General features: G+C 39.0%; 1 protein-coding gene across 2 annotated transcripts in view; it reads left to right on the top strand.

The window, feature by feature from the left end:
- The window catches only part of ADCK1 (aarF domain containing kinase 1), a 101,845-nt gene that overhangs the window by 1,979 nt on the left and 73,659 nt on the right, over positions 1-26,207 (top strand). The window contains exons 2-3 of one of the 2 annotated variants that reach the window (XM_044662115.1): positions 17,474-17,636; positions 18,668-18,751. In XM_044662115.1, coding sequence (XP_044518050.1) covers positions 17,474-17,636; positions 18,668-18,751 — 247 coding nt within the window. Of the gene's footprint in view, positions 1-17,473; positions 17,637-18,667; positions 18,752-26,207 lie in introns of those variants that run through there. The other variant, XM_044662116.1, reaches the window with a different exon arrangement.

Below are 26,207 nucleotides of genomic sequence, written 5' to 3' on the forward strand. Positions count from 1 at the left end.
AGGACTAAAAAATTTTAAAAAGATGTAACTTGTCACTTAACTGATGTGAGCCTCAGTTCCCTGACCTGCAAGATGGGAATGATGTCTGTTTTGCCAACTCAAATAACAGTCTGTCACTAGATTTGTATTTAAAGCCTTTTCAACTTGATAGCATCTGCCAAGAGTTTGAGTTCTCTTGATGTATTGATTTTAAGAACTTAGGATCAGGGCCAGCATGGGATTTCAAGTCTGCTTTCTTGAGTTTTAGCTTTAGGCTGACCAGAGAAGAGCTTACATTTTATTTTCTACTAAACTATAAAATGCTCAATAAATATAAATGTTATTATTATGCCCTTGTTCTCATTCTAGATATGCCTCCTCTCCCAGATCCTTCAAAGAACAAAAGCGCACTTGGATCTTTTCCCTACTTTCAAAAATTCATGTATTTTGTAATCAACTGAAAAATTATTTTATTGATAGGCAAAAGATATGGACGAGATGATCTCTAAGGTCCTTTCTGGCTCTAATATTTCTGTGATTCTATAGCTTCTATGCTAAAACAATCCTTGACAGAGTTTTTATTGAACAAAAGTGTCAGAGTACTGGCCTTTTTCAGCTCACTACTTCCTTGGTTGGGCCTCTCACTTTACACACTTTTCATTAACCACTCTTGCCTTTTAATGATTTGCCTGTTCCTTGAAACAAACCATATGATCATTTTTCAACTTGGCTGAGGTATTGTTCTGGTCCTCTTCTCCACCAATCTAGTTTTCTTAAAAGTTCTTTCCCTTTTCAGTGACAGTAGGGCATGAGTTCATCATTCTTGGAAAGTGAGAGTCGCTAAAGGAATGAGTTAATGTAAGATCATGTCTCTTGTTTTCTGGAGCCAGTCCAGCCACAGATCAGTGATTGCAAACCTATAACACTAGGGACAAGTGGTCAGTGCTCCATTTAGCTCTGCCCCAAGGATAGGTGTCACTTTTGTTCATTATCTGCTCATTTATTGAGTTACTGAGACTCTTGCTCTCCATTTCATGGCCCATTGGGGTTTCTCTTGCAATATGGGAGCACTGATGCACTTCTTACCATTGATTTAGCAATAATATAGTTATATACCCACTTGCCTTGATTGGCTGTTTGCTAGTGAATGCTAGTGATTCCTCTTGTACATCCTATCATCCTATCAAGAGGCAACTAGGTGTTAGGGTGGATGGAGTCCTGGGTTTGGAGTCGGGAAGACTAGATTACAAATCCAGCTTCAGATACTGGACTAGTCATTTCTGTTTCTCCATCTGTAAAATGGAAATAATGATAAACGTCTGTCTCCTAGGGTGGTTGTGAGCATCAATGCTGGGGGGGTAAAGGGGAGTTACCAGCAGTCCAGTTCCCCTTGGGAGTGGGACAATTGAGAGAAAATGGAATGAGAAGAGACAGAGACCCAGTAGTTTTGCAGTGGCTGATCTGAAGTGCCATCTGCTGATTTTAATTTTTATATCATTTTTCTCAAGATTGCATCAATGTTGACATGAATTCTATTCCCACCATACATCTTATCCTTGGAGACAATGTATTAGGTGTGTTTGACGTATCTCTTGGGCTACAGTGGTGAGAAAGTACAGGCTTTTTCATGGGAGACGATTTTTCCATATTTCATTCATTGTTCTTTTATATTAAATTACGGTACCAAATCAGGTCTGGGAGGGGGGAAACTTGGATACTGTTCCGGCCTGTTTTTGCAGGCACCTGTGTATGGGAATCTGAGTGAGAGTTTTAAAATCCTTAACATTAACTCACTATATGCTGGTTTGTTGTGAAGTGATTTCTAGGAGAATTTCTGTATTACTGTATGTAATGTAAGGGTGGGAATTTCCTAGGAGTTATAGGGGACCTGTGGGGGGCTCTGCTATTAGCCTGTATTGTTTTTATGTGTTTCCCTGGGGCTGAGTAAGGATATTGATTGTAATAGTTTCAGTAGAAGGGGATGCTAGTGAGAAAAGAGTCTCATAGGGGAAACTGAGTGAAAAATCCATCCTTTTGACACCTGTGCTGGTGTCATAGCTGGTGATGAGCTGTGCTAAATGTCATGGGTTTTGATGGCTTCCCGCACATCAAATAAGATCTTTTTCAAGTACTTTACAAACCTTAAAACACTATATAAATGCTAACTTTCGTTGTTCTCTCTTCATCCCATCTCTGGGACATACTCCCCTAAAATACAAATGTGCTCTTGTCACTTATCAAGAATTTCAATGACTTTGGATTTCTGCCAAATAGGGTTTAAATTCTTATGCCTGGCATTCAAGGCTCTCCATAATTGGACTTCACCCTATCTTTCCAGTCTTGTAATTCTTCTTGCCTTCTTACTCTTCCAACCAAACTGAACTACTCTTTCTCCAAACAAAACCTGAGCTTTCTCACCTCCACACTTTTACTTACACTGTTTCCTTTGCTTGGAAGGATATCTCCTTTCCTCTTTGCTCATTGAATTCATATATGCCCCTTAAAAGCCATTTCAGCTGCTACTTCCTTAAGAATCTTTTTTCGAGTATCTTTTGCCTCACATAGCCCTTTGGTTTGTACCTCTTTCATGGACTCCTTACATTATTTTGAATTATTTTTATCTGTGTCATATCTTCTAACTAGACTATAGATAGCCTCCATAACAGCAGGAATTATTATTTTTAATTATAAACTCGTACCTTCTTAGAATTGAAACTAAATATGAGTTCCAAGGCAGAAGAGTGGTAAGGGCTATGTAATTGGAGTTAAGTAACTTGCTCAGAGTCACACAACTAGGAAGTATCTGAGGCTATATTTGTACCCAGGACCTCTAGTCTCTAGGCCTGACTCTATCCACTGAGTCATCTAACTGTTCCAAGAACTATTTTTTTCTTTTTCAGACTCTTACCTTCTGTCTTAGAATCAATACCAAGTATATGTTACAAGCAAAAGAGCAGTAAGGAAAAGGCAATTGGGGTCAAGTGACTTGTCAGGGTCCCATAGATAGGAAGTGTCTGAGACCAAATTTAAACCTCAGGCTTCCCAAGTCCAGGCCTAGTTTTCTTTCCACCAAACCATTTAACTGCCCTCAAGAACCATTTCTTAAAGTTGGTATCTTCTTCAACATCTAATAGGTGCTTGATAATGTTTGTTGAATTGAAATTTCTAAGACTCAAACAATTCCTTTCCTAAAATCCATTCAATGATAGTTTCCAAGGTAATGAAATCTCAATAACCAATCTGTCAAATTGACAAGTATTATTTGAGCATTAAACATAAGCAGGTATTGTGCTGGGGTCTATGGGTTATCAAAAGAGTATAATCATTCAGCATCTGTTTAGTGATTGTTGTATGGTGCCAAGCACTGTATGTGTAGAAGAAATAGTCTTGGTTCTCAAGGACATCTTTACCCCAGAATTATTTCTTGGAAGTGTTGGCAAAGGCTTTCAAGTTCAAGTGCCCAAACTACAATTTCAAGCTGCCTGTGAGCCCCCAGCATTACCCCAGAGAGTGGAGGGAGGAAGTGCTTGTATTGGGTGGCTGGACAGAGGGGTGGGTCATGTAAAAAGTGTTCTCGGGCACTAGGAAGAGGGGGAACAGAGCAGCTTTCCCATGCTGGCTGGGCATGTGTACCAGTACTTTGCCAATGCTGATCTATGGGAACCTTCCCAAAGTAGCCACTCTTTTCTACCTATTGATTAGGATTCCAGGTGTTAAGCATCTCCAGGGCCCCAAGTGAAGTAAGACCAAAAGAGAAGTCAAGTAAAAGTCAAAGGGAGGGGGCAGCTGGGTAGCTCAGTGGATTGAGAGCCAGGCCTAGAGACAGGAGGTCCTAGGTTCAAATCCGGCCTCAGACACTTCCCAGCTGTGTGACCCTGGGCAAGTCACTTGACCCCCATTGCCTACCCTTACCAATCTTCCACCTATAAAAAAAGTCAATACATAGAAGTTAAGGGTTTAAAATTAAAAAAAAAAAAAGTCAAAGGAGCAGAGAACAAACTAGAACAGGTGATTCATTAGCCAAGGACTTAATGGTGAAAGGTGTTTTCATCCTTCGACATATTTCACAGCTGACAGGGTCTTTTAAGATACCTGGAGGGAGTACCATAATAGCTCATTTGCATATTAAAGACCTACTGAGACCTTATGGAAAGCTCTAGCTCTGGTCTATTTAGAGACAATTCAGCTCCTATATCATCTATTTTATGTATTTCAATTTCCACCTCTTTTATTACTGAGAGATGTTTGCATGGAATCTAGGTCTTGAGAGAGCTGGGTCTCTCTTTGCTGCTGCTCCTTCCACCTAGATGACAAAACTCCCCTGTGAACAAGGAAGAGTTGCCATGACTGGACTGCTCTGTATCAGAGGTTGGAACAACCTCTATAACAAGTTTTCCAAGCTGACTTCAACAAGTTCATTTAGGAGAACTAGCATTGACTTGTCATTGTTGGCTGGGGAGGTTTGGCCAACTTGTGTTGTAATGAAACTGTGTTTTCCTGCCAACATATATGTAGTTTTTTATGACTGTCGATCTCTATTTCCTTGGGGCTGGTGTTAGTACAACAAGAAAAGAAAGGCAGAGTAGCTGGACCACAGAGAATGTAGCTAAGGTGTACTGGGCTCCCAATGTTTCTTTTTTTGGTAGTGGCAATGTAATCAATCAACCAATCGGTCAACCAATAAGCTTTTTTTTAAAAAAAAACCCTTACCTTTTATATTAGAATCAAAAGCAGGTATCGGATGTTCCAGGACCAAAGAGGGTTAGGTAATTGGGGCCCCAGGGTCACACAACTAAAAAGTATTTGAGGCCAGATTTGAACCCAGGATTCCCATATCAGCTGCCTCCCCAATAGGGTTTCAGTAGTGCTATTAAGGCCAGGGATCAGGGGTAAAAAGATAAATGAAATAGTCCCTGTCCTCAAGGAGCCTATATTCTATCGGGGAGACAAACATGTCTTCATGTAATTATAGACACATAACTCAAGTGAATCTGTGATATCACTGATTAGTAAATCCCTTCCAGTGATGCCAATTTTAACCCATTCATGCCTACCCATCCTGTGTGATTTCTGTCCATAATTTTTTCAACATATTTTCTCTTAACCGGGGTAATAACTGAGCACTCTGAATGTATATTAAAATTAAAAATATTTTAATTAAATTTATTACTTAATTTAATTAAATTTAATTAAATTAAAAATTAAAATTAAAATATCTTTTACTCTGTTTCTACTCTGGAGTACCTCATTGGTGGTATGTTACAATCTTTGATTAGGTCCAGATTTTAGCACATTTCTGAACCCTGACTATCCTTGTCCATGCCTTCCTTTAAGGTACATTCCCCCCCTAGACTCAGCACTGCTAGACATTAATAGTATGGAATGATTTGGAGAAATCAAAGGGCTTCCCATAAATTTTCCCTACTTTGTTGGGCTAGGCTCATGTTGGTAAAGATGTATTATGCATGCCTGCTGGAGGGGGCTGGTCCGTTCATCCTCTCCACAGTGTCTGAGGTCATTTAAATGTGCCCCATCCCTCCACCCAGCAGCCCAATGGGAACACTTCCCTCTGCTGTCTGGGGTAGTGTGGGGGCTTACAGGCAGTTTGAAGGTGCAGTTTGGACATGCAATCTCTAAAAGGTTTACCAGCTAGGAAGACGAAATAATAGCCTGAACCAGAACCAACCCCTCCCCTGCTCTAAATACCCAACAAATCTACACTGTATATTAAGACTGATATGTATAACTATAATAAAAGCACACAATACTGGTTGTCTTCCTACCTTGTTCGTATGGTATCCTTTCCTTGAAAGCTGAGGAGGGCTTGGCAAAAGAAGAATGAAATATGAACCTAGACTACTTGGAAAAAGTTGAGGAAGAGAGGGGGAAGATGTGTTAGCCAGTTAATTCTTCTGCCTTGTCCAAGGTAAAATGGGCAAAAGCCTAAGCATGGACAATGGCACCCGTGGAGATATCTGGGGATCATTGAAGGTGTAGTTTCACTTGCCAGCTACCTAACAAGGCCCCCGGCCAGGGGCCACGGGAATGTAGAATATGAAACATAATGTGGGGGGAGGTGGGAGGTTATATCTTGGGCCAAGAGACATTTTGTAAGCAACACTTAGCTTCTGTTTCCAGAGAATAATTTTTTTTTCAAATGTTTTGGAGTAGAAATATCTTTTGAGTTGTTCTGATTCTAGAGACTAGTTTTCTGTTCCTGTTCACTGTGCTGTCTTCAGCTGGCTTCTAGCTGTGTTGGGATCATCTAACAAGCCATGATTCGGTTATGACTTGGAGGAATGAAAGAGGAAAGGGTGATTTGACTATGAATACTTGGGAGAGTGCCCTACAAATTAGTCCATGTGTATTTTACTTAATTAGTTAGAACTGGGATCTGGGTTGTTGATTTTAGGCATAAAATATGTTCATGTGGCCACCACAAGACTACGACCAAAGGGGTGGAATGTCGTAGGCATATGTGTTGACTGGGCCTTGGGTCCTAAAGTGCTAGTTGGGCTATATGCTATTAATAACAATAATAGCTAACATTTATATAGAGCTTGCTATGTACCAGGCTTTGTGCTAAGCACTTTATAATTATCTCATTTGAACTTCACCACAGCACTCTACATATTGCAAATGAGGAAACTGAGGCAGGCAGAGGTTAAGTGATTTTGCCCAGGGACACACAGTTGAAAAGTATTTGAGGTCAAGTGAGCTTAGGTGTTCCTTATTCCAGGTCCATTGTACCACCTAGCTGCCCATTAATTAGTTTAAGATACTTTCATAGCCTTTGGTGATGGTGACTAAGGGGGGATAAACTAAATACATTTTTTGAGGACTCATATAAACCAATATCAAGAATTGAATTTGGCAGTTTATTCCTGTGGGTTGTTTTTGTTGACCTAGCTATGACACCTAGGCACCAATATAGACTTAGTGTTGTTATTCAATCATTTTTCAGCTATGTCTGACTCCTTGTGACCCTCTTTTGGAGTTTTCTTGGCAAAAGAATCCGAATGTCTTGCCATGTCCTTCTCCAGCTAATTTTACAGATGAGAAAACTGAGGCCAGTGGGGTTAAGTGACTTGCCCAAAGTCACACATCTAGTAAGTGTCTGAGGCCAATTTGAGCTAACAAAGATGAATCTTCCCAATTCCCAGTCCAGTGCTTTGTCCACTGTGGCATCTAGCTGCCCAGTTTATCCTTAGGGCTATAGAAGAACTTCTTAACAGTCTGGAGGAGGAGGATGGAAACCTTATTTTTGTATGTTATTTTTAGCTAAGGGACCATTTATTGGAATGTGAATTGTATGATCTTCCTATCCTTTTTTTTTCTACCCTGTCAGTGTAAGAAATAAAATTAGGACTTTGGTCCTTATAATTTCATGAAGTTTATTAGAGTTACTTGGATAGTTAAAGGCAGAGAGATAGATAGAAAAGCCTATTCTAGCTAGCCACATGGGTGCTCCCAACATGAACTCCCTCTGCCACCTTCTCCTTGGCTGGTCACTGTAGATAGAGTGCATAGAGAGCAATCACTTGCTGGATTGTTGCTTTTATTGCTTCTTTTACATCTGGATCAAGTTTCAGAATCATTTCTGGATCAAGAACATAGGTCACAGGGGGCAGCTGGGTAGTTCAGTGGATTGAGAGCCAGGCCTAGAGACGGGAGGCCCTAGGTTCAAATCTGACCTCAGACACTTCCCAGCTGTGTGACCCTGGGCAAGTCACTTGACCCCCTATTGCCTAGCCCTTACCACTCTTTTGCCTTGGAGTCAATACACAGTATTGACTCCAAGATGGAAGGTAAAGGTTTAAAAAAAAAAAAAAAGAACATAGATCACAGTCCTTTGACCCACATTAGGAGATGTAGGTGATGCAAACTCATGCAGACTCACGGAGATGCACACAAGCCGTGTTACCCAAAAGGGGGGTGGTGGGAACTCACAATTCCCCCTTTGATTCCTTGAGAGATCAGCATGTTAAAATCTCTTCACTTGGGGGTTTCTGGGAGATTAACATGTCAGGTCTCCCCAATGAATCATTCCACATATGTAGCCTATACCTCTAAAGATTTTCTTACTTGAGGTGTATGAAATATTGTACTTTACATAGAGGGAATTACAACAATTTGGGGAATAAGAGGGAAAGAAAAGAAAAAGGGGAAAGAAAAAATGATTGATAGACACATTGACAAAAAGCCAATTAGGGGGCACTCCCCTTTGGCATAAGAGTTTACATTCAGAATAAATGATAAGGGGGCTGATAAGGGGGGCAGCTGGGTAGCTCAGTGAATTGAGAGTCAGGCCTAGAGACGGGAGGTCCTAGGTTCAAATCCGGCCTCAGACACTTCCCGGCTGTGTGACCCTGGGCAAGTCACTTGACCCCCATTGCCCACCCTTACCACTCTTCCACCAAGGAGCCAATACACAGAAGCTAAGGGTTTAAAAAAAAATGATAAGTTCAACCCCCTTTGGTTCAGTTCATTATATCCCAAAGTTCACTCTGGATCTTTTGATGGAGTGTGTATTTTCCGTAGGCATCCTTATGGCACCTTCTCTAAAAGATCCACTTTCTTGGTTCAGGGTATTGGTGTTTTTCTTTTCCTAAGATTGCTTTAAAAGATCTTAAACCTTGGATTTTAGGATAATTATACAATCCCTCCTTAGGAGGATATTGACCAACACTAGAATCACTAGGATACGTGGCTGAGTTATGAGGTATGTAAGATTTAAATTTATGTCCATTAATTTTAACCTTTACAGATATATGAATCAATTCTCAAAAGAAAACCAAAGACTCAAAAAACAAATAGAAGGAAAAAATTAAATTCTGGATAAAAAATATATAAAAATCCTGTGTGTATAAAATTATGAATAAAAATAAAACCATAACAGGTCCTTGAATCACCAGCAAGGTCCAATTAAAGTGGCTTATGTCCTACAAGCATGCAAGACAGCTGCAGCAATATTGCACTTACCCATCAGCAGCCAGGACTATGGGAAATTGCCATACTAAGAGAAGACAAGAGTCTGAGGTAAAAAAGAAGTATGATTCCCTAGTCTGATTTTACCTTCAGTCTCAGGGAGAGGAGAGCCAAAATGAAAACCAAACGAAAATATTTGTAGAAGCCTGGCACAGGGAAGTCCAATGTCTGAATTTGTCAGTCACTTCCTTGAACCGTGAAACAAGTCCTCTACCTTGGAGTAGATTCTCATCAATCCCAATGGGATTGTTGGTCTCCTTGACCTTGTGCTTCTTTGCACTGTTCAGTGGTTTCTTGTTAATCCCTTCTTCTGAAATCAGACACAATTATTAAAGTCCCATAATACTTAATTGATGGCAGATTTCCATGGTCTAAAGCTTTTGAGTATGCATTGGTATTAGGGCTACTAGATATTGTAAACTTATTCTTCACAATCAAAAACATTAATACTTATTCCATGTACTTAAGTACAAAAAAATTAAGAAGAAAAAAATCAAATGTCCTATTTAAAATATAGAGAAAAATAAAATATAGAGAAAAACAATAATAAAGACCAGAGATTCATATTGCACATCCGATTTGACAGTGGGTCAGCCAAACAGAGGCATAACACAAAGGTTTCCCACTCAAAGGTGAGCTCTTTTTCCTTTCTTACTTGACCATAATCTATGGTGTGTGGGTGTACATATCAGCTAATACAGATTCCAAGAAGTACCACAATTCCCAAAATCACAAGATCCCATTTGAAGATAGCAAATAAACCAGTTCCCTGAAGCAGTAAGAGGTTCCACCAGTTACTATCAGGAGTCCCATGAGCCTCTATAGCCACTTGTTCCCAGTTAGAGTCCAAAAAGAAGGTTGCTGAAGGAGTCCATGTTGGAAGCACCCACATGGCTAGCTAAAATAGGTTTTTCTTTCTATCTCTCTGCCTTTACCTATCCAAGAAATTTGAATACATTTCATGAAATTTTAAGGACCAAAGTCCTAATTTTATTATATCAGATTTTAATCACTGACTAATTAGGATCTCCCTTTTTTTGGGAGTAGTGTGCCCCCAGACAAATCACTTAACTTAGATCTACCTCAGTTTCCTCAACTATATTAAGGGCAGCTAGGTGGCGAAGTGGATGGAGTGTGAGACCTGGAGTCAGGAGGACAAGAGTTCAAATCTGGCCTCAAACTCTAGCTATATGACCCTGGACAAATCACTTAACACTGTTTGCCTCAGTTTCTTTATCTAGAAAATGAGCTAGAGAAGGAAATGGCAAACCACTCTATTATCTTTGCTAAGAAAACTTCAAATAGGATCACAAAGAATAGGAGAGGATTGAAATGATGAGAGGAGTTGGAAAAAAGGAAAATGATTTACGAATAGTAACTTAGGTTTAAATTCAACTGTTAATGAGCTGTGTGACCGAGAAAATCTCAACCCCTTTGAGCCTCAGTTTCTTTTTATGTAAAATTGCACTACCTTTCATGCTAAAGTGTTATAAACTTTACTGTGTAACTCTTAAGGCACCACAAACTTCAGTTTATTATGAGTTTATGATAGTTATTCATATCTTTAGAGCTGGAAGGAACTTCAGAAGCCATTGAACCCAATATCTAGCTTGCACTTTGCAAATGAGAAAGCTGAAACCCAGAGAGGTTAAAGTTGCATAGTTAGTAGGAGAGCTAGGATTTGAAATCAGGCCCTCTGGCTCCAGATCTAGTACTCTTTCGACCATATCAGTGGTTTATTAAATTAACATTTTAAAAATCAAGGAAAATCCATCTTCTCTTTTCCTCCTCTCTACAGTGAGGGGAAAAAACAACATGTAAAAAATATCTGTGGTAAAGGGAGCCACTAGGTAGCTCAGGGGATTGAAAGCATGGCCTAGAGAAGTGAGATCCTGGGCTCAAATTTGGCCTTAGGATACTTTCTAGCTGTGTGACCTTGGGCAAGTCACTTAACCACCAATGCCTACTTCCTACCACTCTTCTGTCTTGGAACCAATACACAATATTGATTTTAATATAGCAGGTGAGGGTTTTAAAAAATTATCATCAAGCAAAATAAATTCTTGCATTGGCTATATGCCATCGCAGCCCCCCAAAATCAGTATCAGTCTGTACTCTGAATCCTTTGTCAGGACCTCCCTCCAGTGAAAAAGGAAGAAGAAAAAAACTCTTGTCATAAATAACTACAGTCAGGCAAAACAAATTTCCTTCATAGTCCATGTCCCCCAACCTCCATTACGTTTTTTTCATTTTAATTTTGAATATTTTCCCATAGTTATATATTTCATGTTCTTTCTCTCTCCCCCAAACCCCCGTAACCCCCCTCCATTAGGTTTTAATCTGTACCCTGAATCCTCTGTCAGAAAATGGGCAACAGGTTTCATCACGAGTCCTCTAGAATCATTGTTTGTCACTCTGTTGATAGCAGTTATTAAGTTTTTTTAATGTTGTTTGACTTTACAAGGTTATTATTGTGTAAATTGTTCTTCAGACTCTGATCACTTCACTTTGTGCACGTCTTTCCAGGTTCTTCTTTCCAGGATCTCCTTCATCATTGCTTATAGTGCAATAGTATTCCATAACTTGTTCAGCCATTCCATGACTGATGGATACCCCATCACTTTTCAGTTCTTTGTCCTGCAAAAAGAGTTGCTATAAATATTTTTGTACAAAAAGAGTCTCCTTGATCTCTTTGCTATATAGACCTTGTAATGGTATCATTGGGTAAAAGGTATGCACAATTTAACCACTTTTGGAACATTGTTCCAAATTGCTTTCCAGAATGTTTGGACCAGCTCATAGCTTCATCAACAGTGCATTAATGTACCTGTTTTCCCACAGCCCCTCCAGCATTTTCTGCTGTGCCATGTTTGTTTTTCTTTCCCCCAGGTCTAGTACCAGCTGGATTTTATTTGAGAAGTGGAGGAATGTTTTTGTCTCTATATATCAAATTGCTTGGGAACACCTTTAAAATGTAGACTTGGTTTATTAAAAAGTCTTTGTAAAGTGACATGGGAATAGAGAGAATTTTATGACTTTAGTGGAATAAAAAAAAGAGTGTCCTTGAAAGCAGAGTTTAAATTTATTTTTTCAATTAAAAAAGAGCATTTAAGAAGTCTAACCCCTTTCCTGTAGTGCAGGGAACTGATCCCAACCATTTGGACCAATAAATGAAATCTAGGTAAACAACTCAGGTCAATTAGCTCTTTAAACCTTCTTTTATAATAATTGTCAGCAGTGTCAGCAGTGAGAGGAGGAGGAAGTAGGGGGTACATGAACTTGGCAGTTCTTTTCTTGAGAATGGCTTTTACAAATGAATATGAGTATGAGGATTTTTTTAAACTTTTCTTTTTAAAAAAGTTCTTAAAACTATCTGGGGGATGGGGGAGCAGCTGGATGGCTCAGTGGATTGAGAGCAAGGCCTAGTCCCAGACATGTGACCTCAGACTCTTTCTAGCAATGTGACCCTGAGCAAGACACTTAACCTTCATTGTCTAGCTCTTACTGCTCTTCTGCCTCAGAACCAATATACAATATTGATTCTAAGGTGGAAGGCAAGGGTTAAAAAGAAAAAAAAACTACTTGGGAGGTAGGTAGTGTGCTATAATAGCAAGAGAACTGCTATCATTCATCCAGGACCCAAATTCCAAGTCCTGGCTCTGCCATGTAGCTGAGGGGACTTTGGGCAAATCATGTAAATCTCTGAGCTTTTGTTTCCTTATTGCACTGGTCCATGAGCATTAGAATACTCCAAAAGTCAGGGTCTTGTTTTAAGTGATTAAAGCATAGAAGTACTTTTAATACTTCCAAATAGAATGTAAGCTCCTTGAGGACAAGAAATGTTTAATGTTTATCTTGGTATCCCCAGAATTTTACCTAAAACATAGGTATTAGGCATAAATGCTTTGTGAAAACTTACCCTGGCAGAAGGCACAGTTGAGAACAGTTTGTACCAACTGAAACAGGCACTGTGGAGCACTTAGATACATAAGAGGTCAAGGTCATCCGCTGCATCCCTGGCATCACCTGTCATCCTGACTTTTGTCTTGTCATAGATGACTCTGGAAGAAAGAGTGAGGCTGATGACTGTGCAGCTCTGCCTCACTTCAATCCAGTGTATGCTCGAGTCAAAAGATATGAGCAGTGATGTCATTTTTGTTCCTCTTTGAGTACGAAGGACAAATAATAATAAATTCCATCTTTTGGTCACAGGATCATATATCTAGATCTAGCGCTGAAGGAACCTTAGAGCTTACCTAGTTCAAGTGTCTTATTTTACCAGGGAGGAAGCTGATATTCAGAAAAGTAGCCACTAGGTTGTACAGTGGTTAGTGTTGGCTTTGGAGCTAGGAAGTTACCAGAAGTTCAGTTGTTTCCATTGCAGCTCAACTCTATGTGACCCTGTTTGGGTTATGTGTTTGTTTTGGGTTTTTTTTGGCAAAGATCCTGGAATGGTTTGCCATTTCTTTCTCCAGCTTGACAGATGAGAAACTGAGTAGACAGGGGCAAGTGTTTAAATGGATTAAAGGATAGAATACTTCCAAATAGGATATAAGCGCCTTAAAGGCAAGAACTGTTTTCCAGAGTCAAACAGCTAGTTAAGTGTCTGAGGCTGGATTTGAACTCAGGAAGATGAGTCTTCCTGTCTTCAGGTCTGATACTCAATCCATTGTGCCATCTGGCTGCCTTTGTTTTTGTTATTATAGAGTAAGTTTAGCTATGCATGCACCTACTCTAATAAATGCAGGCACAACAGGTGCCTTTACAGGCTAAATATTTCCCATATACTGGGAAAAGGAGAGGCAAGGGGGCAGCTAGGTAACTCAGTGAATTGAGAGTCAGGCCTAGAGATGGGAGGTCCTAGGTTCAAATCCGGCCTCAGACACTTCCCAGCTGTGTGACCCTGGGCAAGTCACTTGACCCCCATTGCCCACTCTTACCACTCTTCCACCAAGGAGCCAATACACAGAAGTTAAGGGTTTAAAAAAAAAGGAGAGGCAAAATGCATTTATAAGCTAACATTCCCACATATACATGAGGATGTCTCTCTATCTGCCAAAGTCTCTGGTGACCATAGGAAAGAGAGAAATCAAATCCATCTCAAGGTTCCTACTTGCCTGATGGAGAAATCATTTTGGGGAAAGAATCTGTTATATTTGCTGTGGTAGAGAACAGTTTTGAGAGAAGAAAGAGCAAAGACCTGTTCTGGGCCATTCCAGAGTTACTCTATGGTTGGGCAGCCTGTGCCATATTGTGCTGCCTGACTTGGTGTTTTACATGGAGACATCTTTAATAATATTGAGTTCATTTTAATAAGGATTATAGGTAGATTGTAGTCAGGTAGCGTTTTGGGGTTTTTTAGTAAGTGCTAGGCAGTTTCAGAGTAGCTGGAAGAACTGAAGAGTTTGTCATGAGACAAATGTAGAAGGTGGGTAGATATAGTTCCCTTTTAGTGGTAAGGTTTCCTTGTTACTAATCCTTATATACATACCTATTAAATATAAATAGGCTCCAAGCAAACTATATACTGGCCTGGTGAAGGGAAGTCACTTCTGGCTTATCTTCCAAGGGGGAGCTGAAAGATACTTTTGTGAACAACAAAGTATCTTACCATAGCATCCTCTTCAACAACAACACAGATAATCTCAGTACTTCATTCTGAAATCATCCTGCTCATCATTGCTTACAGCACAAAAGTATTTCATCACCATCATATGCCACAATTTGTTTAGCTATTCCCTAACTGATTGACATACCTTTAATTTCCAATTCTTTGCCACCATGAAAATAACAGCTGTAAATATTTTTGTACCAACAGGTCCTTTTTTTTTTTTTTAAATCTCTTTGGGATACAGACTTAGTAGTGGTATTACTGGATCAAAGGGCATGCATTGTTTTACAACTCTTTGGGCATAGTTCTAAATTGCCCTTCAAAGTGGTTGGATCAGTTCACAGCTCCACCAGCAATGCATTAGTGTTCCAATTTTGCCACATTCCTTCCAACATTTATCATTTTCCTTTACTGTCATATAGGCCAATCATGATAGATGGTGGTACCTCAGAGTTATTTTAATTCGTATTTTTTTAATCAAGAGGGATTTAGAACATTTTTATATGATTATTGATAGTTTTGATTTCTTCTTCTGAAAACTGCTTATTCACATCCTTTGACCATTTGTCAATTGGCGACTGACTTGTGTCCTTATAAATTTGATTTAGTTCTTTATTTATTTGAGAAATGAGACCTTTATCAGACAAATTTGTTATAAAAAATTTTCCCAGTTGTTTCCCTTCTGATCTTGATTTCATTAGTCTTGTTTGTACAAACCCTTTTTAATTCAATATAATCAAAATTATTCATTTTACATCTTGTAACTGTAGGATTTAAATTAATGTACAATACTTTAAGTATTTTTAAGTATTTATTTTTTAAGTATTTTTTTTAAGTTTACTATCTGAAAAAAACAGAACCACGTGACTAAGTCTTTTCTACCTACTCAAAATGCCCACTCCACCAAAGCCAAGAAGCCAAGAGAGACCAGAGAGATGGACCTCCACCCAATTTATATCCTGTCAATGTCAACTTGTTAATGACAGGAAGTGAGTTGGGTCCTGGGAATTGTAGTTTTCTGGGGATCATAGTTTTGCTGGAGATTATAGTTTTTAGGGTAACAAATTCCAATTACACAATCTCCCCTGAGATCCTTTGGAAGACTAGTCTCCCCAAAGGATCTTGTAAACATAACCAACTTATAAATTACAATAATTTGGGGATAAAAGGGAAAGAGAACAAAACCAATGATTGCTAGGTATGTTGACAAAAAGCCAAGTAGGGAGCAGTCCCCTTCAGCATAAGAGTATACATATAAAATAAATGTGTTACAACTTCACTACAACCCAACGTTCAGAATTTTAAAATGTATTTATTTATTTAGAGTATTTTTCCATGGTTACATGATTCATTTTCTCTCCCTCCTCACTTCCCTCCCCTCCCTTCCTGGAGCTGACAAGTAATTTCCCTGGATTATACATGTACTATTACCCAAAACCTATTTCCATATTATTCATATTTGTAATAGAGTAATATTTTAAAACCAAAACCCCCAATCATATATACCTGTATAAACAAGTGATAAATCATGTTTTTCTTCTGTTTCTATTCCCACAGTTCTTTCTCTAGATGTGGATAGAATTCTTTCTCATAAATCCCTCAGAATTGTCCTGGATTATTCCTTTACTATTAGTAGCAAAGTCTATTACATTTGATTGTGCCACGATTGTTACAGTCTCTGTATATAATGTTCTCCTGCTTCTGCTCCTTTCACTCTGCATCAGTTCCTGGAGTTCATTCCAATTCATATGGAAATCAAGCAGTTCATCATTCCTTATAGCACAATAGTATTCCATCACCATCACATATCACAATTTGTTCAGCCATTCCCCAATCAAGGGATACTCCCTTGTTTTCCAATGTTTTGCCACCACAAAAAGCTTAGCTATAAATATTTTTTGCAGTTCCAGATTGTTTTTGATGATCACTAGGTTTGTAGTACAGTTTAAGATCTGGTACTGCATCCTTCACATTTTTTTTCATTAGTTCCCTTGATATTCTTGACCTTTTGTTCTTCCAGATGAATTTAGTTATTTTACTAGTTGTATAAAAGTTTTTTAGTAGTTTGATTGGTATCATGGCACTGAACAAGTAAATTAATTTAGGTAGGATTGTTGTTTTTATTATATTCCATCAGCCTAACCATGAGCAATTAATGTTTTTCCAATTGTTTAGATCTAACTTTTTGAATGAAAAGTGTTTTGTAATTGTGTTCATATAATTCCTGTGTTTGTCTTGGCAAATAGATTCCCAAGTATTTTATATTGTCTAGATTTATTTTAAATGGAATTTCTCTTTCTAACTCATGCTACTGGACTTTGGATGGAACTAAATAGAAATGCTGATGATTTATGTGGGTTATTTTGTATCCTGCAACTTTCGGTTGTTCTGGTTCTGAAAATGACTATGAGGGAAAAGGAAAAGGAATTGGTAAAACTCATTATTTTAAAAACCCAACATCTGGAAAATTAACCAGATGTTCAGGGCTTAACTTGCCAGTTCTGACCAGACTTACCTTGTCTGTAAATTAGGTTCCCCTAGAGAGATGACTTTGGCTTTCCATTATTTTGCTATGGTTAGCCTGGGTTTGGAATACTATCACAGAAACAAAGTACCATAGTTTTAAAGCTAGAGTCAGGAAAACCTGAGTTCAAGTTTGACCTTACACATTTGCTACTTGTGTGACCTAAGCAAGACTTATAACTTGTCTGCTTTATTGAGTTCAAGTTGAATCACAAAGGTTACATAGCTTATAAAGTGCATGAAGTGATGTTTGAGCTTAGTCTTATTTGACTCCCTGTTCATTGATTACCTTTGCTATTACTTTCCTAGTAATAGACTTTGTGCCGAGATTCTTCGGAATTGAAGCAAACAAACTTTCGGATTTTCTTTTAGTTCTCTTTTTCAGAGAATAACTAACACTATGGCTAATAGTGTCGTAAAAATTATTTCTTGGACAAGCATGGCTGTGGCTTCCTCTGCTTTTTATTTCTGCACCAACAAATACCTAGATCCCAGTGATTTTGGAGCGATCAGATTCGGCAGAGCTGTAGCCACGGTAGGTTTACTTGGTGGGAATGAATTGGAATTTAAAGACAGAAAGACACACACACACACACACACACACACACACACACACACTTCTGGAGAACTATCATATAAATCATGTTACATACATATGTGCATTCCAGCACATTTTTCAGTGTGCCATAAGGCTGTCCATGTTTCCATGGATCTCCAGCACCTTATGGGCTGGCACACAGATTTCAGGGGATAGTTGAGGATAGAAGGGCCTAGTGTGCTATAGTCCATAGGGTCATGAAAAGTCAGTCATGACTGAATGTGACAGAATAACTGTTAACTTTTTTGTGGTTCAGTCATTTCAGCTGTGTCCATGCCTCTCATTTTGGGGTTTCCTTGGCAGAGATGCTGGAGTGGCTTTGCCATTTCCTTCTCCATCTCATTTCATAGATGAAGAAATTAAAGCAAACAGAATTAAGTGATTTTCCCAAGGCCATGCAGTTGGATTTGAACTCAGCTCTTCCTGATCTAAGCCTGGCGCTCTATCCACTGTGCCACCTTGCTGCCTCCATCTATTATTTAGATGGCTTAATGGAGAGTATATTGGAATTGAAGTCAGGATGACCTAAATTTGAGTCCTGCCTCACACACTTAATAGTTTCATGATTCAGGGCAAATAATTTAACCTCTCAACCTCAGTTTCCTCATTTATAAGATGAGGATAATAATGGGCACACTTTCATTCCATGGTTGTTGTGAAGATCAAAGGGATGTTATACATAAAAGTTCTAAACCTTAAAGCAATATGTAAATGTTTTTATTATTATTAATACATGAATGAGCACAAACCTTTTTCTTAGTAATTTTTTATCATCCATTTTCCACACTGAAGGGTAAGTGTATTTTAGGGGATACCAATTATGGGGTAATAACATCTGGAGAACATATATATAACCCAGATTGAATTGTTTGTGATCTCCAGGAAGGGAGAGGGAAGAAAGGAAGGAGATAAAAGAACATATATTGTCAGAACATTAAGAATATGAATGTCTTCCCTTGGTTTTACAGACTGCTGTCATTAGCTATGACTATTATACTTCTCTACGGAAAGTTCCTCAAGACCCTGAGGAGTATGCAGAAATCAAATCTAAGGTGAGTAGCCCCTGGGACTGTCACCTGAGGTCTAAGGTGGTGCTTCCCTTGGAAAGGTTTCAAGGCCTAATGACCAAATGGCTCATGCTGTGTCTAGCTAGAGAAGAGCAGGTTTGGAATTGGGAACAGAGACCCTGCCAGGTGCAATTGGAAGTTGGAATGTGGGGGTAGGAGGAGGAGGGGACCCTCTCCATCTTCACTCTCCAATATTTGCATGCCGATGGAGAAGCTCTATTCCCCATAGTGCCCTGCTTTGTTAAGAGGCAGCTGCCCGAGGTGCTGATATACTCTTGTTGGTTGTGTGTGTTCTGGGGACAGTGTGTGCCTGGGATGGCTTTGAATAGATGAAGACTCTGTCCCCAAGATAACTCTGTTGGCTTCAGAACTGCTTTGTCAGTGAAAAACCAATTGAGAGAGGTTAATTGCTTTCCTTCCTACTGAATCCTGCTCTGAGGCTGCCTCCAAGCCATTGGGGTCCCAGGCTGTTTTTCTGTCCTAGGACTAGTCTGTACAACCATGCAGGGCTGAACATTCCCTTTATTCCTAACTTGGTAGGCATTAATTGAACTCCAGGAAAATTGGCTGGGCCAAAGAAGAGTAGTAGTGGTGGTGGTGGTGGTGGCAAAGAAGAGGGAACTATTATATTTGTTGTGGAAAATGAAACTTGTCAAGAGACAGTGTTGGACAGTGGAAAGAACACTGCATTTGGAGTTAAAAGGTCTGGGTTTGAATCCTGGCTTTCTATGCCCCTTATTAATATTGTTACTATGACAAATGATGTTGTTACTACTAGTACTACTACTGTGTTTAACAGTCATTTAACAGTCATAGTTTAATAGTTAACAGTCATAGTTAATAGTTAACAGTCATAGAGCACCTTTTATGTGCCAGCCCACTGTGCTAAGTACATTACAATTTTTAACTTTCTGGTTCAACCCAGCATTAGCTTTCAGGTCCCCAATAGTGTTTTGCAGGTTTGGGAAAAGAAAACAAAAGAGAAATCTCTGCCCTGGGGGAACAGAAAGGAGTTGATGTTGACAGAAGTTGTCTGTAGTTGTAGAAGTCATCTGAAGGACAGCTTAGCTCCATCTTCTGTTGTTGTTGACAGCCTCCAGAGATTCTGTTAGAATTATTATTATTATTATTCAGACTAACATCAGATAAAGGGATGGGAGATGAGGAGACTTAGGGTAATTGATAATGAATAAGAGGGATATTTAAGACTTGGGGTACAAGATAGTCTTGGGGAGCATCTTTATAAATGGGGGGCTGCAGTCTGATAGATGGGGAATAGATTGGCAAGGAGGAAATAGGGCTGAACACTGTAGAACTGTTTTCCTAAGTCAGAGTTCTTATCCAGTTTCCAGTGTATCCAATAAAGGAAAGAGCTGAAGGGTAAAACATAATTATCTTACCTGTCAAGCCAGCAATTCTGGATTCCAGGTGCCAGGAGAATAGACACAATAAGCAGTGACTTAGAGAAACATTTCCAAGGTTGGCACCAATATGGCAATGTCTCTGTGACTCAGCAAGGCACCAGAGAGTAATAGTATCTCCTTCTGGTATGTGGTAACTCCACTGGATATGGCACCACCTAGAATACTAAGCCGAATTCCATGCATTATGTTGTAAGAGGGCTATTGACAATCTAGAATTTGCCCAGTGGACTTCAGTTAAACTGTGCCATTTGAGTAGTGAGTATTTCAAGGAGCTGTCTTCATATATTTGTAAAGTTCTTGTAGAAAATATAGATCTGATTAATTCAATTTGTCTCTGGTGGGACAGAACTTAGAATCAATAGGTATATGTTATAATAGTAAGGCAGATTTTGGTTCATCGTAAGGAACTTTCTGATAGCTTAATTAGGTAATGAGTTCCCTGTTAATAGAGGCATTTGAGCAGAGGTTGGATAACTGTTAGGAACATCGTAGAGGAGATTTTTATTTTAGATGCAAATTGAACTATAAGTCTATAAATTTCTTTTCAGATCCAAGATTCTGTGATTCTTTGACCTCCAGGGAACTACTGCTAGCCACAGAAGGACTTGTAGGTCAAAGAAAAAGAGTTCAAGTTTGACATTTTGGAGCTGAAAGAGACTTGAGAGATTTGCTAGGGTAGGGTTAGTGCTGGGATTACCAACTCAGATTTTCCTCTTCCAGCAACCTCAGTGTCAGTACCTCTAAAATGGGTATTTTATGAAAGACAGATTGGTGAAGAGGAAAAAGATCCAGTCTTAGACACAAGAACTTGGGTTTAAATTCTACCTCTGACATATATATTCACTGTGTGTGACCTTGGACAAGTCACTTAACCTCTCAGCACCCTAGAGAAGTCACTGTCTGAGCCTGTAAGTCACAGAACTGTTGTGGATCTCATTGAAAAGGGGATGTTTCCTCAATGGGAGTTCCCTATATAACTGAAACCACTGGTCTGGATAACAGAAAAAATGGCAGTGGGAATGTAGCCCTTGCCATTCTTTAACTTGAATCGAATTAAAAATAGTACTTAATTTTAAACTCTTGAGTTATTTAGTGGAGGCAGGGAAGAAAACCAGAATTAATTTTTTAGAAGCTGGCTTTGGAGGCTTCTTATCTCTTCAATGAAAAAGTTAATTTTGGGAGTTGTCTTATTATAGAAGATGTATATTTGGACATGCACTTGTTACAATCATCAGTGGACCCTCTCAGATAGGGACCAGGAAGATAAATGGGTTTGAGATCCTCCTGGTTGTTTGTTGATCTCTCTATTTGGCCCTATGTTTGTTTTGTTAGGTGTGTATGTGTATGTGTATGTTAGGTTAGTATATATAGGCCAGACTGCAGGTTGATGTTATGAGGTTGGAATATATTTATGCCTCTGTGCTTTGTTGATTCTGGGAATATTTTCATTTTATTTTCTTCCTAATTGGAGACCCTGAAAAGCTCCCTGCTGGAGGTAATTTGGATGACTATTATGTTAATGACCTTTGGGGGGGTATCATCATCATCATCAAAAACAACAAATATTTATTAAGCACCCACTGAGTGTGTGGCACTGTTTAGAGTCCTTAAGGTAATGAGTGAATCAATCAACAAATATTCTATTTATTGAGCTCCTGCTGTGTGCAAAACACTGATGGGTTCTGGGTAAAGGAAGTGTATGAAAGTGTGTGTGTGTGTGTGTGTGTGTGTGTGTGTGTGTGTGTGTATGTGTGTGTCTGGGTATGTATGAAAAATTCTTTAGCTTCCTTGATAAGATAATCTTGGGATGGGAGAGACCAGAGTTTCACTATGTCTGTGAAGCCTTTTATTTTTTAAGTTTTTACTTTTTTATTTTGAACTTAAAAACCAAACAAAAGGGCATATCCATATACATGGAAGAATATAAAAAGAGAATTGTATATAGAGTTGACACTATTCTACTTGCTTTTAAAAAGTAAATAACTCCAGAAATTATTTTCCAAACTATCCTGCTTGTTTGTGCTTCCTTCTGGATTTCCTTCTGTTCAATTTTGTACATTTAAAATATGTTCAAATGGGTCTGTTTTTTTGGTATCACAATTGCTAACTCTTCCTCTTCCTTGTTAAGTCACCCCTATCCCCAATAAAAAAGGAGTGAAAGAAGAAAAAAACTCTTTGTAACAAATCACTATAGCCAAGCAAAATAAATCTACATAGAGAGCCATGTCCCAAAATATATCTCTTTCTGCACCTTGTGTCCTTTAGTTAAGAAGTTGGAGACACTTATCATTGCACTGATCAGAATTCCTTTTTCTTTACAATATTGTTGTCCTTGAATACATTGTTCTTCTGGTTCTACTCACTTCCAGGGTTTCCTCTTGTTTATAGTAGAAACTGCCAGGTCTCGTAAGATCCTGATTGGTCTTTTGGTTCTTAAACTGCTTCTTTTTGCATGTTTTTAGTATTTTTTTTCTTTGATGGTGGGAGTTTTGGATTTTGACTTTGGACTTTTCAGGTGTTTTTTTTAAAGAAGAAATTGGTAAACCATTACTATGTTCTCTGGTCCTAAGAAATATGGGTAGTTTTCATTTGTGACTTCTTGAAAGACACTTATCAAGGTTTTTTAAAAAAATGAATGAATCATAGTTTTCAGTATGGTTCAGTGATTTTTTAAAAACTCTTACCTTCTGTCATAGAATCAATACTGATTCCAAGGTAAAAGAGCAATAAGGGCAAGGCAACTGGAGTTAAGTGACTTGCCAAGGATCAGGCAGCTAGGAAGTGTCTGAGGCCAGATTTGAACCCAGGACCACCTCCAGGTCTGGCTTTCTATCCACTGATCCACCTGGCTCCCATAATGATAAAGTTCTTAGGAATTATCATTTCCCCATGTAGGGATGTAAACTGTTTAAGCTTATTGAATCACCATTGTGATTTCTCTTGTTTACCTTTTTATGCTTTTTTAAAGTCTTCTATTTGAGTCAGATTTTCTATTCTTTTCTGATCTTTTTTAAGATTGCTTGAAAGTCCTCTATTTCACTGAATTTCCATTTTTTTCCACTTGAAGGATTATACTCAGTTTTTGCTAGATGGGTGATTCTTGGTTGTAATCCTAGCTCCTTTGCCTTTTGGAATATAATATTCCAGGCCATCTAGTCCTTTAAAAAGAAAGCTCATTATTCCCTTAATTTGTAGCAAGGCATCCCAGACACGTTTGGGTGAAATTGATACAATAACATTAATATTTACTTATAATTATTTAAAAATATCATTTAACAATAGCAGTCCTCTAATAGTGCTTTAAAGTTTAAAGCATTTTAAATACATTACCTTATTTCAATTTCACAACAGATTAGTGAAAAAGGATACAGATGTTTTTATCTCTATTTTGCAGATGGGGAAACAAAGCCTCGGGTGAAGTTTAATGACATGGAATTTTAAAAAGCATTTATTAAGGACTAATATGGGCCAAACACTGTGATAAGCATTATGGATACAGATAGAAAAATAACAGTCTGTGCTTTTAGGGAGCTCATATTCTAATTAGAGAAGATAATTCTGATGGAAGGCCGATGGAAAGGAGCAAATGGGTCCCTAGTGCTGGGAAGGCAAAGGGCCAGGATATTGAGGACTGGGATAGGAGAGAGGAAAAGGGTTCCTCATGTCCTGTGTCTTTGAGGTTGCCCATTGACATGACTTGTTCCTTGCCACAAGGATGGAAAATGTCAAAAGTGAGATTTGAATCTAGACTTTCTTGACCCTACTTCTGACTAGATCTTTCTTTCATATCAGGTGGCAAACTAGAATATAAAAAAGACCATTTTGCCTTCTTCCATCTAGAGATCGTTTTGGCAGAAGCCTTTTAATGTCTTGTGGTAGGTCATTTTAGGACCAAGCCAATTGGAACCCAACTCTTTGGACTTCAATTGGTAGATTTTCCATAGGGATGAGTGGCACAAAATCAAAAGTACCTAAAGTACTCAACTGGACATAGTCTTTTCTGATTCCAACAAGATTCCATAAAATTTGGCTCTTACTATATCTCCATCGAGTTTTGAGAATCTTAAGGGATTATTTCCAGCATTGGTGAACCTTGGTGGTTAGGAATGAGGAACAGGGTAGAGATAGTATACCTCCCCCTTTTGTCTCCTTTCCCCTCCATCCTATGAAGTTTGAATCACTTGATAGATGTTCCAGACAAAACTAAACCACATAAACTCCTTATTTCACTATGGATGCTTAGATTTTGGCGAAAGCATAGTGATTCCATATTTATAGCAAAAATCCCTTGCTCAGAGGAATGTCTAAATGCCCTCTGGTGCCTATCTTGCTATCTTTGTTCAAACCTCTCTTTCAGGATGTCCCTCCTGCTCATACTGTTTTTCTCAGTCTGGCTAGTTCCAGCTTGAAGGTGTCTGCCAAGATGTTGCTCCCTGTCCATGCACAGGAGCAGCAATCCTTGACTAAGGGATAAAGTTGTAATGAGGCAAAATGTATCCCCTTGGGCTTCTGGCTCTCTGGGAGCTCACTGCTCAGTGTGTTTAGCTTCTCCAAATCACCTGATCAACTCCATTATCTCAATTAGCTAATTCCTGACATTTTCCTCACAGTGACATATGACTACATGGAGGTGAAGCAAGCTGCCTTAAAGCAGGGTGCCTGCATCTTTCTATCAGAGCAGTTCCTAATATTCCTTCATCGTCTTGTTCTTTGCTGATCTCTTTGGGGGGAGGAGGGATGCTTGGGGTGCAGTGAGGGCAAATGTGGCAAATACAGATTGCAGTCTCCTCCATCTCTCCCTGGAGTGCTGCTGTTAGCTGGCTCAGGACAGACCTGTGTCATCACTCCTTTTTCCTTTGTTCTTCAGTAATGCCCCTGGACTAGCAGAAGGAAAGAAGGTACTAAAATGTTGGGTTAGCCCTTGGTGTGTGATGTTATTGGGAGCCTTGAAGAAAAGGGACACTTAGGGGGTAGCTAAGAGGCTCAGTGGATATATGATAGTGATTCAAACCTGGCCTTAGATGCTTCCTAGCTATGTGACCCTGGGCAAATCACTTTACCCCCATTGCTTAGCCCCTTGCCACTCTTCTGCCATAGTGTACACACACACACACACACACACACACACACAGAGTATCCATTCCAAGACAGAAAGTGTAAGGGTCTAAAAAAAATAGAAATACTTCCATTCAGTTGGACTTTCCTCAACTCCAGTCCTACCTCTATTCAGCACTGGTAATGTTCCTTACCACCATCTTTGTCTCTCCCAGATTTTATTTCACTTTCATGACTTCCACTTTATTTTTTAAACCCTTAACTTCTGTCTAAGAATCAATACTGAATATTGTTTTAAGGCAGAAGAGCAAGTAAGGGTTAGGCAATTTTGGGGTTCAGTGATTTGCCCAGGGTCACAGAACTCAGACATCTTTGAGGCCAGATGTGAACTCGGGACCCTCCCATCTCTAGACCTGCTCTCTAAACCTAGCTGTTCCCAACTTTCACTTTGAGGATCCATTCCTAAGACAGCCCAACTATTTTCCGTTTTTCTGAGAAAAGAGTAAGTGAAACTTGGGTTAAAGGAGCATCATGAAGTATTCAGGTTAGTTATAGGGAAGGACTTCCTTAATGATAAGAGTTACTTGACATTGCAGTATATGGTAAAATGAGCTTGTAGAATCTCTTTTTTTCCAAAGATCTTCAGAGACAGACAGGACATGAACCCTTCCGGGTTCCTTACAACTACTAGATTCTATGATGTAGATTTTCTTGATGTGTCAGGGACCTTGAGCCATCTTTTTACTGAGGAGAAACCAGTGTTCTCCTTACCTTGTTCCCCTCACTTTCACACCTTTGGTCTTGGATTCTGTACTCCATAAAGCCAAAGGCAGCCTGGTTCAGTGGGCTAAGCAATAGGGATAGTGAAATCTGTCTGGCTTGAGCAAGTCATATGATATGTGTCTTAATATCTACATCTTTAAAATGGGTAGCACTGACCTTAATGAGGTATAGAATACAAT

This window comes from Gracilinanus agilis, chromosome 2 (assembly GCF_016433145.1).
Source record: "Gracilinanus agilis isolate LMUSP501 chromosome 2, AgileGrace, whole genome shotgun sequence".
Lineage (NCBI taxonomy): Eukaryota > Metazoa > Chordata > Mammalia > Didelphimorphia > Didelphidae > Gracilinanus > Gracilinanus agilis.